At 36.3% G+C, this 15,671-nt stretch overlaps 1 protein-coding gene across 11 annotated transcripts in view; it reads left to right on the forward strand.

Moving 5' to 3' along the window:
• Positions 1-15,671, forward strand: part of NT5C2 (5'-nucleotidase, cytosolic II) — a 146,865-nt gene that overhangs the window by 84,695 nt on the left and 46,499 nt on the right. For 10 of the 11 annotated variants that reach the window (XM_072805491.1, XM_072805487.1, XM_072805493.1 and 7 more), the window contains one exon: positions 12,118-12,191. In XM_072805491.1, coding sequence (XP_072661592.1) covers positions 12,118-12,191 — 74 coding nt within the window. Of the gene's footprint in view, positions 1-6,184; positions 6,398-12,117; positions 12,192-15,671 lie in introns of those variants that run through there. The other variant, XM_072805497.1, reaches the window with a different exon arrangement.

Raw genomic sequence — 15,671 nt, forward strand, 5'->3', positions numbered from 1 at the left:
TTACCTAAAAATTTGTTAGGTAAAATATATAACGTGAAAGTCAAAATTGATCAATTGTGTATCATATGAACAACAACAACAAAACTCTGCTATTTGAAAAATACCATTAAGAAAAGGAAAAAACAAGGCACAGACTGGGAGAAGATATTCTCAATACATGTATATATTTAATAAAGGACTTATATCCAAAATGTATGAAGAATTCTCACAGCACAATAATAAGACAAACCCCGTTTAAAAATGAGCAAAAGATTTGAATGTATATTTGTCATGGAAAAGGATATGGCCAATAAGCACTTGAAAAAATGCTCTAAAAAAAAAAAAAAGACACTCTAGTCCTTAGGGAATATTAATTAAAACCACAATGAGGGGCACCTGGGTGGCTCAGTCAGTTAAGTATCTGCCTTTGGCTCAGGTCAGGATCTTGGGATCAAGCTTTACATCTGGCTCCCTGCTCAATGAAAAGCCTGCTTGACCTTTCCCTCTGCCTGCCACTCTGCCTGCTTGTGCTCTCTCTCTCTCTGTGTCAAAAAAATAAAGAAATAAAATCTTAAAAAAATAAAATAGAACCACAACGAGATACCATTGTGTAGACCCTCTAGAATGACTAAAATTAAAAAGACAATGTGGAGCGCCTCATGCTGAAATGTATTGCTGATGAGAATGCAAAAGAGAAAACAGTTGGGGTAGTGCTTTTTTTTTTTTTTTTAAGGTTTTGTTTATTTATTAATTTATTTGAGAGAGAGTGCAAGCAAGGGGAGGAGTAGAGGAGAGAGAGAATATTAAGCAAGTTCCAAACCTAGCATGTAGCCCCAGGCAGAGCTCAATTTTAGGACCCTGAGATCCTGATCTGAGCTAAAATAAAGAGTTGGAGAATGAACTGTACCACCCAGGTGCCCTGTGTTACTGTTTATTCTTATCCAAGGAAATATACGTGGGGAAATAGATGCTTTAGGATATGAGTTTTATCATTTATATTAAATTCTAGGTTTTTTTTTTTTTTTTTTTTTTAAGATTTCTTTATGGAGAGGGCAAGTAGGGGGGTAGAGGGGCAGCAGGAACAGAGGGAGAAGGAGAGAAAGGCAGAGTCAGACTCCCTACTAGGTACACAACCTGCCTTGGGGCTGGATCCTAGGATCCCTGAGATCATGACCTGAGCTGAAACCAAGAGTTGGAGGCTTAACCAACTGAGCCTCCCAGGCTCCCCTAAATTCTAGATTTTGGCCCCTCTTTTCCATTATTGGCACAGTCAGTACAATTTTTTAAAAAAGATTTTAAATTTATTCATGAGAGATAGAGAGAGATAGAGGCAGAGACATAGGGAGAGGGAGAAGCAGGCTCCCTTTGGGGAGCCCAATGAGGGACTTGATGCCGGAACCCGAGGGTCATGCAACCCTGAGATCATACCCTGAGCCAAAGGCAGACGCTTAACCACTGATCCATTCAGGTATCCCACAGTCAGTACAATTATTAAATTAACCTAATAATATCAGATAATCATATTTTCTTTTCATTTTTATTCCACAAAATTCAACTTTTGTATTTTACTGCATTTTATAAATTATCCTCTATACATTTGGCCTTTTTTTTTTTTTTTTTTTTTCATGAGAGACACAGGCAGAGACATAGGCAGAGGGTGAAGCAGGCTTCATGCAGGGAGCCTGATGTGGGACTCAATCCTAGGACTCCGGGATCCACCCTGAGCCGAAGGCAGATACTCAACCGCTGAGCTACCCAGGCATCCCTACACTGGTCTTTAAAAACTTGTAGAGAAGAGGGGCCTGGGTGGCTCAGTTGGTTAAGCCCTCCGGCTCTTGGTTTCGGCTCAGGTCATGGTCTCAGGGTCCTGAGATCTAGCCCAACATCAGGCTCCATGCTTAAGCAGGAAATCTGGTTGTGTTCCTCCCTTTCACCCCCGTCTCTCTCCCCCTCACCCCCCACCACTTCTCTGTCATAAATAAATCTTTAAAAAAAATTGTGGAGGAAAAGTAAAAAAGAACTTTGAGGAAAATAGGAAAAAAGGAATTGGAAAAATCTATATTTAATTGGATCAAGGTTCTAAAACAGTAAATTTATATTCAGAAGTACTGATACTGTCTTCAGTTTCTCCCTTATTTTGTGTATTCTACATTTGCTAGTCTTTTATTCCCCACCATCCTGCTCTCATTACTGCAGTTCCTTCATTTGGGAAAGAAGGTGAAAAGAATTTTAATGTCTTTTCCTTAAAGTATGCTTTGAAAGCTTGAGTGGATAGTGTGATCAGTATGCTTAGTATTTTATACACATTTTTTCACATTTAAACATCTCTGAAGTTGGGCTGCATCTAGCAGTATACCACCTAGAATTAAGTCGAGTTCTTTCAGATACTTTTATTTCTTTTAGTCACCTAGGGGCAATATTAACCATCCTAGTAGTGCAAATTCAGACCACAAACCTACTACATGACTGTTCAGATCCTCAAGGGGAGGTTTTTCCCCTGCCCTAGACTGTGTTAGGACTGAGATGTACAGATTTTCTTGTGTGTTTCTTCTGTGTTGCAGATTTATTTCTTCTTTTTCCTCATGTTATGGGTATAGCCCTGTGATATCCTAGCTTTATGAGGTTCTAAATTTTCTTGGGCACCCCCCCACATACATACATACATACATACATACATACATACATACATACATACATACATTTATTTATTTATTTATTTATTTATTTATTTATTTATTTATACATTTATTTATTTATTTATACAGAGAATGAGAGAGGCAGAGACACAGGCAGAAGGAGAAGCAGGGGCAGCCCGGGTGGCTCAGTGGTTAGTGCTGTCTTCAGCCCAGGGCATGATCCTGGGGCCCCAGGATCGAGTCCCACATCAGGCTGCTTCTCCCTCTGCCTGTGTCTCTGCCTCTCTTTCTCTCTCTCTGTGTCTCTCATGAATAAATAAATAAAATCTTAAAAAAAAAAAAAGAAGGAGAAGCAGGCTCCATGCAGGGAGCCTGACATGGGACTTGATCCCCGGTCTCCAGGATCAGGCCCTGGACCGAGGGTGGCGCTAAACCGCTGAGCCACCTGGGCTGCCACCCCCCACCCCCCACTTTTAGTGGCATCTAATATGGGTGAATTTTACAATTGATGGCATGTTAAATTTTAATCATCTTTTATTTTGTTCTATACATGTGGCCATAGTATACTACTTTTCACTGGAACATTTTTATATTGAGTATTTGAGAAAAGTTAGTATTATAATTAATTCATGTTTTTTTTTTTAATTCATGTTTTACTTTAGAAATGATAATATGCTTGTTATTCAAACTTTTATTTGTTTATTAAAAAGATTTGAGAGAGAGAGAAATCACGAGATGGGGAGGGTCAGAGAGAGAGAGGGAGGAGCAGACTCCCCACTGAGCAGGGAGGTTGATGTGAGGCTCAATGCAGGCCTCAATCCCAGGACCCAGAGATCATGACCTGAGCTGAAGGTAGATGCTTAACTGAGTGAGCCACTCAGGCACCCATGTTGTTAGGCTGTTAAAAGCACAGGTTGCTGTTCTCTTGGCACGGTGTGATAAAATGTATCCTTCCTGAGTGTGTTTCTCAGAGAAGATATTCAGACAAATTACTAAATTATTGGCTGAAGTTTATGAAAACAAAAACTAATGCTACTTAAATCATTTTTTCTTTTGTAAAATTAGTCCAAAATGTTTTGTTGTGTCTGTATATCCATGGTATTTGAATTTCAGTTTTTAGGAATCCATTTCATAAATTAGAAAGTTCTTACCTATATATTTTTATATTGCCAAGCATACTTTTTTACTGAAGGAGAGGCAGAATGAGGTCTTGCAGTTATGTTTTTTAAATAACTTTATAGAAATACGGTTCACATACTATTCAGTTCACTCTTTTAAAAAGTAAATAATTCAGTGGTTTTAGTATATTCACAGAGTTGTATAACTAGCACCATTATTTTTATTTTTTTTAGTTTTTATTTTAAAATTTCATTAATTAATTTATTTTTAAAGATTTTATTTGATTATTCATGAGAGACACAGAGAGAGAGAGAGAGTGGCAGAGACACAGGCAGAGGGAGAAGCAGGCTCCATGCAGGGAGCCTGATGTGGGACTCCATCTCCGGACTCCAGGATCATGCCCTGAGCCAAAGGCCGGCGCTTAACTGCTGAGCCACCCAGGTGTCTCACCACTCTCTTAATTTTAGAAAAATTTTCTACCCCCAAATGAAGCCCCGTACTCCGTTAAATATTGTGTCTGTTCTTTACAAGGCCCTATGTTAGGTTTTGGGAAGGCAATAAACTCTGGTCTCAAAGTTTATAATCCAGTAAAGAATAAGAGAACTATCCATATCTTTTCTATATGTGCCAAAATATGCCATGTGCCAAAGTAAAGGATTTTGAATATTCAAACCTCTCACTCATCTGGATCACAACTTTATAATCTCATTCATTAAGTAGAAAAATAATCTGAGACCCAGAAGCTTCATTGCCAGATAGTTCCATGGCACAGCCAGAATAGTTTCTTGAAGAAATCACTTGATATTGCTGTGTGTTAAAAAAAAATTAGAGATAAGTGAGAAGGACATTTCAGGTATAGGGAACAGCATAAACAAAGTTCAGGGCACTTTAGGAAATAGCAAGTAGTTAATTTTGATTATTAGAGCAAAAGGTACATGATGTGGAGCAATATGAGATAAAATTGATTTTGGAAAGATGATGAAAAGCTTTGAACTCCTTGAAGATACACAGACTTGTATAGTTGGGTAAGTAGTGAGGAATGTCTAAAGGTTGTTAAATAGGAGAATGACATGTTTGGAGCTGGGCTTTAGGGCAGTGCTTCTCAAACTATCAGTGATGGGGGATCAGTTTTTTTGTTTTCATTCCAGTCTTTTCGAATTGCTGCATTTATAAAATATGTAAAAATGAATTACTAGGAAAACGAAGACATTTAAGTCTAAATTATTTTTTAGTTTAAATCATCTCTGTACCCACCACTCAAGACTCATGACCAGCCAGCACCCCTATGTTTTCTATTATTAACATTGAACAAACAAAATTTTCACAGTTGCTATAAAAGTTTCTAAATACTTGCATTTTCTGTATGTAGCATTGGTCTGTGGACTATATACTACACTTTGAGTAGCAGTATTTCAAAGCAGTCAATTTGTCTATTAGTGTGCAGGCAGAGCAATTGAAAGGTGATTGCTAAAGAGTTAATGAATTAATAAGGACCTGGACAAGTTGTTAGCAGTATGAATTGAATGGAAGATCGTTTCCATAGACATTTGTAAATTTAAATGAAGGCATGTGAGATGTGGATTTGAGGGAGAGGAAAGAGTTAAAAGATATTAACCAGATTTTAGGGTTGAGTGGTAAAATGAGAGTGCCAAAAGCAGAAATAGAAACGAGTTTGGGGGCAGCCCGGGTGGCTCAGCGATTTAGTGCTGCCTTCAGCCCAGGGCTTGATCCTGGAGACCCAGGATCGACTCCCACGTCGGGCTCCCTATATGGAGCCTGCTTCTCCCTCTGCCTGTGTCTCTGCCTCTCTCTGTCTCTCTCTGTGTGTCTCATGAATAAATAAATAAAATCTTTAAAAAGAAGAAAAGAAATGAGTTTGGGGAGAAAGATATTAAATTAGATTTTCAATTAGAGGGACGCCTGGATGGCTCAGCAGTTGAGCGTCTGCCTTCGGCCCAGGGCGTGATCCCGGGATTTAGGATTGAGTCCTGTATTGGGCTCCCTGCAAGGAGCCTGCTTCTCCCTCTGTGTCTCTGCCTCTCTCTCTCTTTCTCTCTCTCTATGTCTCTCATGAGTAAATTAAAAAAAAAAAAAAAAAAAAAAAAAAGATTTTCAATTAGAAATCCACATTATAGCATATTTTTATTAAGTAAACATATATACTCAGATATTTTTTGGTTCGTAATCTAAATTTGCACTCTTGAAAAAGCACTTGTAACTGTTTGATTGCAACGAGCTTTGAGTATATTGTTACACAAATCCATAACCAAAACATCCCCAAGAAGATTTTATACTTGTAGCTTTAGTCTCGTTTGTTGTTGCAGTAACTGTTGTTGGGCCCATGGCCAGGAAATTGTGACTCTAGGCAGGAGGAGGAGCTAGGGATAAAGTTCACCATCGCCAAAGAAACTCTATTCCAAATGGATTTGTGTGGAGCAACAGTGATATCCAATGACAAGTTAAATTAGACACAGAGGTGTTTTCTCCAACACTGTCTCAGAAGATACATGCCGTTGAGGGGCTTGGTTCAGACTAAAACGTCTTTTTAAAGTTAGGTTAAAGTTATACTGGGTTCTTGGAGAAGAATTTTGTTATGTGACTTCAAGGACTAATTGACTCAGATAGTTTCACACATTGCAGAACGGCAACCAGTGACAGATGAGGTAATGCGGCTTTAAATTACTAAATTATTGAGTTAAATCTCAAAACCACTAAGTGTTTGCTATTTACAAAATTCCAAATGTAGTAAATTGCATGTTCATGTTCCTTAAGTGTAAAGATATTAAATCGCTATTCTTAAAGCACGGAGTCTTTAACTTAAAATAGGTTAAGATGTATGTTTACTTTGATAGAATTTCTTTAAATTTTATGCTTTGCTGTGCTGGGATATGATAGTAAAAGCTGTTAAATTATCTCTGTCAAAATCTGTGCCTGGTTTTATAGTGCGCCTATGTATTTCCTAAAGATTGTTTCTCTTGTTAATGTTCAAATCTGTAACTTGCAAGTCTTAATAGGTAGGAATTTCTGTCTGATAATTGCATTTTAAGGTTGGATGCTTAGGTCAGTCATACTTTGTGGAGACTTTGTGCTTTATTTAAAGTAAACTTTAGGAGGTTAATTTCACAAATGTATTCACATTCTTGAAGTGGAGCTCTACAGCGGAGTGTGTTCTACTGGTTAATAATTTAGAAAAGTGACACAAGTAAGTTGGCATTGGCAAAGACAGTCAAGGTCCTGGGACCAATATAAATTTTTGAATTCTCCAAGCAGTTATGATCTTTCGTTTTAAGTATGGGACTGTGACCCAGTCTTTTAATTGATACGGTGCCTAATACTTTCTTTGTTATAACAGTAAAGAATAGTGACTAGTTTGAGGCCAAGAGATTGTTTCTTTTGAAGACTGTATCCTGGAGACATGATATTTCTGGCTCCAGACTGCTTCTCTTCTGAAGTCAGTGCATACTTTCAGCATTTGGATGTTTATTATCTTTGTAAATCTTAGCATATATATTATTGTAATTCTCTATGATCCAGCTGTTTCCTTTTGTCATTATAGCTTTACTTAATACACTTTAGATATTTGCACACAAATTCGATTTAATTCCCTATTGCCCTTTCCTTCCATGTTTTATAGCATAAATTAGGGGAAGAAAAGGAGAGATGAAAATGTATGTGAAAAAAAAAAAAGAAAATGTATGTGAGGTTTTTCTTTTTGTTTCATATTAAGAATGAAAAGGGGAGACAGGAGTGGTTTCTTAAATTTGGGAATTGCTTCTGTGGATGAGGTTACTTACTCTCATTTGAGAAGATAAAGGATAAATCCAGGTCTTCATAGGACAGCATCTTTTTCCTAAAGTTAGGCATCTAAAAAGTCTTTCCTCACTCGGGCTACTCCCTGACGCACATCTTTGAGACTATATCACAAAGTGGTACTGGCTTTGCAGTAGGCTTTCAAAAAAAGTGCTGATTGAATAAGGTGACAAGTCAAAGGGGAAACAGCAATTTGGTGGATATTTAGCAGTGATAATTTTGGTAAAAACAATATTTTTCATATATTTCCAATATATGTGATTCCAGGAATTTGTATGGGCAGTATATCTAAAGTGCATTATAATCTTCACATCCTTAAAATAACGTGATAAGGAGTACAGGCTTAATCTTTCTTCTGACCAAGAAAGAAACTGCTAAGCTTTCCTGCTGCGTCTATTGATAGTTTTTTTTTCTACCATTAGCACTGATTGATTGATATTGGTAAAGTCTGTTTTTTACTCTGATTTGAGCTGTGCCTGAAACCAGCTTATATCATTCTATCAGAAACAAAGCTATTTCTTTTACTTTGTGGTCCCAACATATATCCCTACTGGGTTGTATCACAGGAAAGAATCTTCCCAGTCTGTTCCTGCCTGAATTCCCATGGAATATTTTAGGCATGTCAGCTGTTTGGGCTCTGATCAAGGATTTGATCCAGTTGGCCTCTAGCTTGAATTGAGAAAGAGTGTTTGAAAACCCTGATCTTCAGTGGCAACATTTGGTTTCCAGAGTTAGAACTGTTACTTTGTGTTTTCCCCTTCTTGTGCCTTCAAAAGGATTTATGTAACTGAGAAACTGAGAACTGAGAAACGTGATAATAAAGTAGATGCTTTTATCAATAAAAGCAGGGTGAAATTTGATGAAGTGGTATAAAGATCATGATGATATATTTGGGTTTGTGAGTGTTTAAAAACGTTTTGGGTGGGTGTCACTTATCTTGTCGTTCCTTGTATCTTTCATCTATCTATTTAGGCTTCTATCTCCTTTCCATCTATTATAAAGGATCCATATTAGGGCAACTTAAAATAGGAAACCACAGCACCCAACAGGTCTAATTAAGGGAAAAAGAAGGCCCAAGAAAAGGGAAAAGAAAAACAGGTATTTACAGAGGAAGCCAAAATGGAAAGGACTAGTTCTTGTTATACATTATGTGCAAAGAACATTGCTACAGTAATTTGGGATAAGAGAGAAATTATAAATAGGCCTGATAGGTACTTTTTATATAAAATATAGTCCACCATTGGTCAGTGGCAAAGCTAATACACAAGACTCAGTATTAACTTGATTCTAAACATTGACTTTCATGTATAACTTATCTGTAACTTAGTAGATAAACTGGTTAAAGCGTAATTGATGTACATAATCCCATTAGAAAAATAAAGTGTTAATCTACAGTATTACAGAGATAAGGAGCTAAATACCAAGATTGGCATTAATTCTCAGGATTTAGTTCTCAGGAACCGAGGGTTTTATGGAACTAATCTGGTGTGCATAACATACTAAGATAAGTAATGATTTTCATATTTTTCAGAAGATTAGTAGTTCTTAATTTAAGGGCCTATTGATTTTTTAGTCCTTGATTAAAATCATTCTAAGCAAATACTTGATTTTTTTTTTTGTCTGCATTTAAAATTGGTACATATGTTCTGAGATGAGAAGAAAAGTTTTCTGTTAACGTTTAAAATAGGGGCAGCCTGGGTGGCGCAGCGGTTTAGTGCCGCCTTCAGCCCAGGGCCTGATCCTGGAGACCAGGGATTGAGTCCCACGTCGGGCTCCCTGCATGGAGCCTGCTTCTCCCTCTGCCTATGTCTCTGCCTCTCTCTCTCTCTCTCTCTCCTCTGTTTCTCTCTGTGTCTCTCACGAATAAATAAATAAAATCATTAAAAAAATAAAGTTTAAAATAGTAAAATATGACTTGGTGAAGAGTCAAAAAGAAATCATTACCTAGATCAGTGGTTCCCCACATTCTTCAGTATTCCATCAGTTAAAATATAGAATATTGATCCCTTCATGTACTGTTGTACTTATTTATATATAGTTTTATACTATATTAGATTTATTTATTTATTTATTTATTTATTTTAAGATTTTAAGATTTTATTTATTTATTCATGAGAATACACAGAGAGGAGAGAGAGAGAGGCAGAGACACAGGCAGAGGGAGAAGCAGGCTCCATGCAGGGAGCCTGACGTGGGACTCGATCCCGGGTCTCTAGGATCACGCCCTGAGCTGTAGGCGGCGCTAAACCGCTGAGCCATTGGGGCTGCCCTATATTAGACTTATTTAAATGATGAAAGTATCAGTAGAAGATCTGAAATTTTCTTTTTATACCCAGTGGAATCTTCTGCATCCCCTGGTACAGTTACTTCCCTTTGGAGATTATTGACCTACATCATGAATAGGGGAGCCCAGCCCAGGCATCTTTATTTTTCTTGTTTTCTAGGTGATTTTTAGCATTCTCATTTCTCACAGTTACTTCTAAAATGAAGGCAAAGAAAAGGTTTGGTAATAAGAGGATAATAGGTAATAAGAGGATTCAATAATTTGGCTATCAAGCTGGGGATGAGATGGATGTATATATACATATAGATATGTATATACGTATATACACATACACACATATGTGTATGTGTGTGTGTGTATATATATATATATTTTTTTTTTTTTTTTAAGAAAGGGGTGGGGTGGGGCAGAGGGAGAGGAAGGAGGGAGAGAGAGAATCCCAAGCAGGCTATACTCTAGCTTGTACTCGAAGTGGGACTTGATCTCATGTCCCTGAAGTCATGACCTGAGACGAAATAAAAAATGGAACACTTAACTAAGACACCCAGGTGCCCCAAAAGCATATTTTTATTTTCAGAAATGATTAAAACTTAACCCAAACATCATCATGGTGGTGATTTACCATGCTATTATATGTTTAGTTTTCCCTGTGTTTTCAAAAGTGATCTTTCTGAAATTTGAATCTGTTTCGTTTCTTCAGAATCTGATCATTTGTCCTTGCTTCTACAATAAAGTCCAAACTCTAATGTGGCAAATAGTCTTCGTGATTTTGACTCCTGTTAACCTTTTTAGCTTTCTAGCTTGTATTGTTCCTTCTCCCCCTCACCCTGCCCTTATGGAATACAAACAGAAAACAAAACCAAAGCAAAACTCCTCCGTTCCAGTAATAGTAGATGTTTTATAGTTCATTATAAACCTTGTCCTTGCTTGATTATTCTGCCTGGATTGCCTTTCTTGCTTTGTCCAATTGGAAAACTACTGATTGCTTAAGATTCAGCTCAGGCATCTCTTCTGGTCTCTTAAGAAGTGGTACTCTTACCTATTTTATTTTATTGCATTTATTAAATTGCTAAAATTATTTGTGTATAAATGTCTTTCCTGCTAGGCTAAATTCCTCAAGGATAGAGATTGTAAATTAAAATAGAAGTTCCAAAAAAAAAAAAAAAAAAGAATTTCCATAAGGGCCTGTACTCTTGTTCATTCACTACTGTATCATGTACCTTGTTTGGAATATAATAAGTACTCAGTGTTTGAATGAATTTTTTTTTAAAGACTTAAAGCCTACTTTAAATAACTGATACTAAAGACATAAATATAAATAGATTCATTCAAACACTGGGCAGCCCTGGTGGCTCAGCGGTTTAGCACCGCCTTCAGCCCAGGGCCTGATCGTGGAGACCCGGGATCGAGTCCCACATTGGGTTCCCTGCATGGAGCCTGCTTCTCCCTCTGCCTGTGTCTCTGCCTCTCTCTCTCTCTCTCTCTCTCTCTCTCTCTCTGTCTCTAATAAATAAAGTAGGCTTTAAATGAACCTCTGTTTATTAAATAAGTTATAAATGAATGAGTGAATATATTATAAAATCTGAAAAATAAGCTTATTTTAGAGGGTCAGACTTAGAAAAGGAGAGCTGATTCTCTGAAATCTTTAGCACATGGCATTGTAAATAACCAAGATAGTAAGAAAATACATGTATTTTCATATAATATCTGATTTCATTTATGGCTTAAGAAAGACTCGGATAATTTTTGTTATGAATTTTTTTGAAAGCTTTTATTTATGGGGTGCCTGGGTGGCTCAGTGGATTAAGCTTCTGTCTTCTGCTCAGGTCATGATCTCAGGGTCCAGGGTCAAGCTGTGAATGGAGCAGGGAGCCTGCTTCACTCTCTCTCCCTCTGCCTGCCACTCCTCCTGCTTGTACTCTTTCTCTCTCTGTCAAATAAGTAAGTAAATAAATAAGTAAAATCTTTTTAAAAACTTTATTTGAGAGAGAGAGAGTGAGGGCAGAGCATGCCCATGAGTGGGGGTGGAGGGGCAGAGGGAGAATGAGAAGCAGACTCCCTTCTGAGCAGGGACCTGGATGTGGGGCTTGATCCCAGGACTGGAGATCATGACCCGAGCTGAAGGCAGATGCTTAACCAACTGAGCTACCCAGGAGTCCCTGTTAAGAATATTAAAATTGGTATTTAAATGAAAAAATCTAGAAAGATAGCCAAATAATTATATTAAACTTAGGAATTTGGGGGGGATTTGTTTTAGTATTGAGAGATCATTTTTTGCTTCTTTTTTAGGGTGTTTGTGAACCGAAGTTTAGCCATGGAAAAAATAAAGTGTTTTGGTTTTGATATGGATTATACACTTGCTGGTGAGTAGCACTTTTTGATTGCTTAAAAACTGCTTTAGACATAACACAGTGGGTCTACAGGAAGCTATTCAGTAAATGCTTGTTGGTTTAATCATATTTTTAGCTACTAGAAGCTTTTGTCATCAAAACTCCTTCCATTGATATTTATGAATATATTGAAATTACCAGATATCCTTGAGATTTGTAGAGATATGTAGACAAGTGCTAAATCATTTTAGAGACTGGTAAGAAATAGTATGGTGAAATTATACATTAATTTGTATATCAAGGCACTTTTGGCTTTTACTCTATTAAACTATTCTTCAATGATGGAATTTTGTGTCTCTTGTTCTACCCAAGAAAAACTTAATGTCAGTTAAAATTTTTAATGTTACTTGTAAGACAACTGGAAAATGTGTTGATTTCCATTAAAATAACTATAAATATACTATGTGAAGACTTTTTAAAAATTAGAGCTATTTGTTTTGTTCATTATCAAATAGACTTTAAACACAGCACTGTGCTGTTTTCCCCTTCCTGTCTCTCAGATATATTTGAAAAAAATCAGTGTATTAGTCCGTAGTTACAAGATCTTTTCAGAACTTATGAAGTTTTTATTAAAAATTTGTGGTCTGGTGAAAATGTCATTTAATTTAAGAAGTAATAGAGATGAAGGACTGAGTTGAGTGCATGTGCATATATGTATGTGCATGCATATGTGTATTGCCATGACATTTGGAAAAGAATCTTTCAGAAATTTTCTCTAAAAAATACTGTCTTTACACAAAAACCTTAAAATGTATAAATTCACTATTCTTCAGAAACCTTTTATAATGGTATTAGAAAACCGAATTCCATCTCAAATTAGATGTCAGTTTGATGTTCATTTTAGACTAATGTAATAATATGTATTATACATAAATGTATTACATATATATATATTTTAAAGATTCTATTTATTTATTCATGAGAGACACAGAGAGAGGCAGAGACATAGGCAGAGGGAGAAGCAGGCTCCATGCAGGGAGCCCGATGTGGGACTCAATCCTGGGACTCCAGGATCATGCCCTGAACTGAAGGCAGACGCTCAACTGCTGAGTCACCCAGGCGTCCCATAAATGTATTATAAATGTATGTAAATATATCTTATAATAATGTAAAAATGAACATATGCAGTTTATAGGTAGCTGCCACATAGCTGTGGCTATGCTATGTACCAAACAAGTTATAAAATATACACTAAAAAAAATAAAATATACACTGATTTGGTTTGCATTTCCTTTTCTTTACTCCCTACTCTTTGTTGTTTATTTCATTTTCTATTGCCTTAAGGTTGTTTTTGGAGCACTTTTATTCTTACATGTTTTTCTAATTGGACACAGACACTTTTAGAAGCACTTCTCAGAAAGCAAGTTGAATTAATTACTGTACTTTCTCACCATAGATCTTTCTGTACAAATAGGGGGGAAAATCCTACAATTTCTCTCCTTTCTAGAATTTTACCTCTCCAGGGAAAGGAATGATGAGATAATTCAGCTGGAAGAGATACTATCTAAAGCAGAAATAGTAGTTAATGGGATGAAAAAGTGATGGAATTGTTTCCCTTGGTTATTAAGACAATCTGATTGTAATGAAATCATTCAATTAGTATTTATTGAAAACCTGTAGTGTTCAGGCACATTTTATTACTGAATATTGAGATAATTATGTGTTCCAACATAATAATGAAAAATTGAATTCTCTTAATGAAAAAAAAAGTCACTGAAAAAAGCCCATAAACTTTAAAGATACCATATGATTTCTTCCTTTTATTTACTTTTTTTGGTAATCTGACTTCATAATACTTTTAGTGAAAACACTAATATACTTATTATATAAATATAATAGTAATTATTAACACTTTTAAGTGCTTATTATGTGACAGCTCTGTTCTAATAATAAAGATTATCTCATGTAATACATGGATTATCTCATTCACATCACTTATTTAATATTTACAGAAACCCTGAGGCAGATACTGTTGTCTTTATTTCACAGATGATGCTAGGATATTAAGGACTTTGTCCAAGGGTGTTTAGCTATGATATAGCTGAACCGAGATTCAAACCTGAGTATACATTTACATGTGTGTATGAGTTTATACATAAGTATATATGTATATGATAAGTTTAAATTATCATTTTGAACCAATGACAATTTATAGTGAGATGTAATTTCAAAGTACTAGGCTCCCTTCCTTAAACAAACAAACCAAGACTTAAGCACTCAAAAGGTTAAAGCCCTTTAAAGTAGTCCCCCTTAAGAGACTACATTATTTCAAAAACTGTGTTGGATGAAAAACATTGTTAGTCGTCTTATGGTACTTACCTTCACTTCATAAATCACATAGGAAAACAAGTTTATTGGCTCATACTCTCACCTGTTTTCCAGAATGGTATTCATTGAGTTTATCTGAAAATTACTTTTGTTATTTAAAAAACAAACAAACCACACCCTTGAAATGCTAAGGACTTTTCATCAGAAAAACATGCCATGAAGTGTAGAGACAAGATTAAAAGAAGTGTTTTTTGAAAGCTTTGAGTATTTGGAATAAACATCCCTGGAAAAAGTATAATTACCTCACAAAATAAGTTCTTGAAAGGGTCTGTATTCTTTCTGAAGCCTCATCTGAGACATTGTCTTCTCTGTAGTCCTGACACCTTGGTACATCATTTCCTAAGAGCAATTTATATGTCATTCGCAGCTATTGTTTGCTTGCCTCATCTCCCCATTGGCCTGTGAGTTCTTCAAGGGCAAGGGCTTACTTTTTCATGTTTATATCCTATGTGTTGCCTAAAACCTGGTGCTCAATAACTATATATTGAATGAATAGTTTTTAATATATCAGTTTAAGAATCAGTCACTGGGGCAACCCCGGTGGTGCAGTGGTTTAGCGCCGCCTGCAGCCCAGGGCGTTGATCCTGGAGACCCGGGATCGAGTCCCATGTCTGGCTCCCTGCAGGGAGCCTGCTTCTCCCTCTGCCTGTGTCTCTGCCTCTTTCTCTCTGTCTCTCTGTGTCTCTCATGAATAATCAAATAAAATCTTAAAAAAAAAAATCAGTCACTGTACTTTATTAAGATAAAAACCTAAATTAATTAATTAAAAACTGTAAGAAAAGTAAAGACTTAAGTGTGAGACCTGAAACCATAAAAATCCTAGAAGAGAGCAGAGGCAGTAGTTTCTCTGACATTGGCTATAGTAACTTTTTTCTAGATAGGTCCCCTGAGGCAAGGAAAACAAAAGCAAAGATAAACTGTGGAGACTACATTAAAATAAAAAGCTTATGCCCAGCAAAGAAAACAATCAACAAAACTAAAAAACAACCTACTGAATGGGAGAAGGTATTTGCAAATGACATCCAATGAAGGGTTATCGTTTATATATCCAAAAAACTTACAAAGCTCAGCATCTAAAAAACAATCCAATTAAAAATGGTGAGAAGACATGAACAGCCATTTCTT

The sequence above is a fragment of the Canis lupus genome, chromosome 29 (assembly GCF_048164855.1).
Source record: "Canis lupus baileyi chromosome 29, mCanLup2.hap1, whole genome shotgun sequence".
In the NCBI taxonomy this organism is placed as follows: domain Eukaryota; kingdom Metazoa; phylum Chordata; class Mammalia; order Carnivora; family Canidae; genus Canis; species Canis lupus.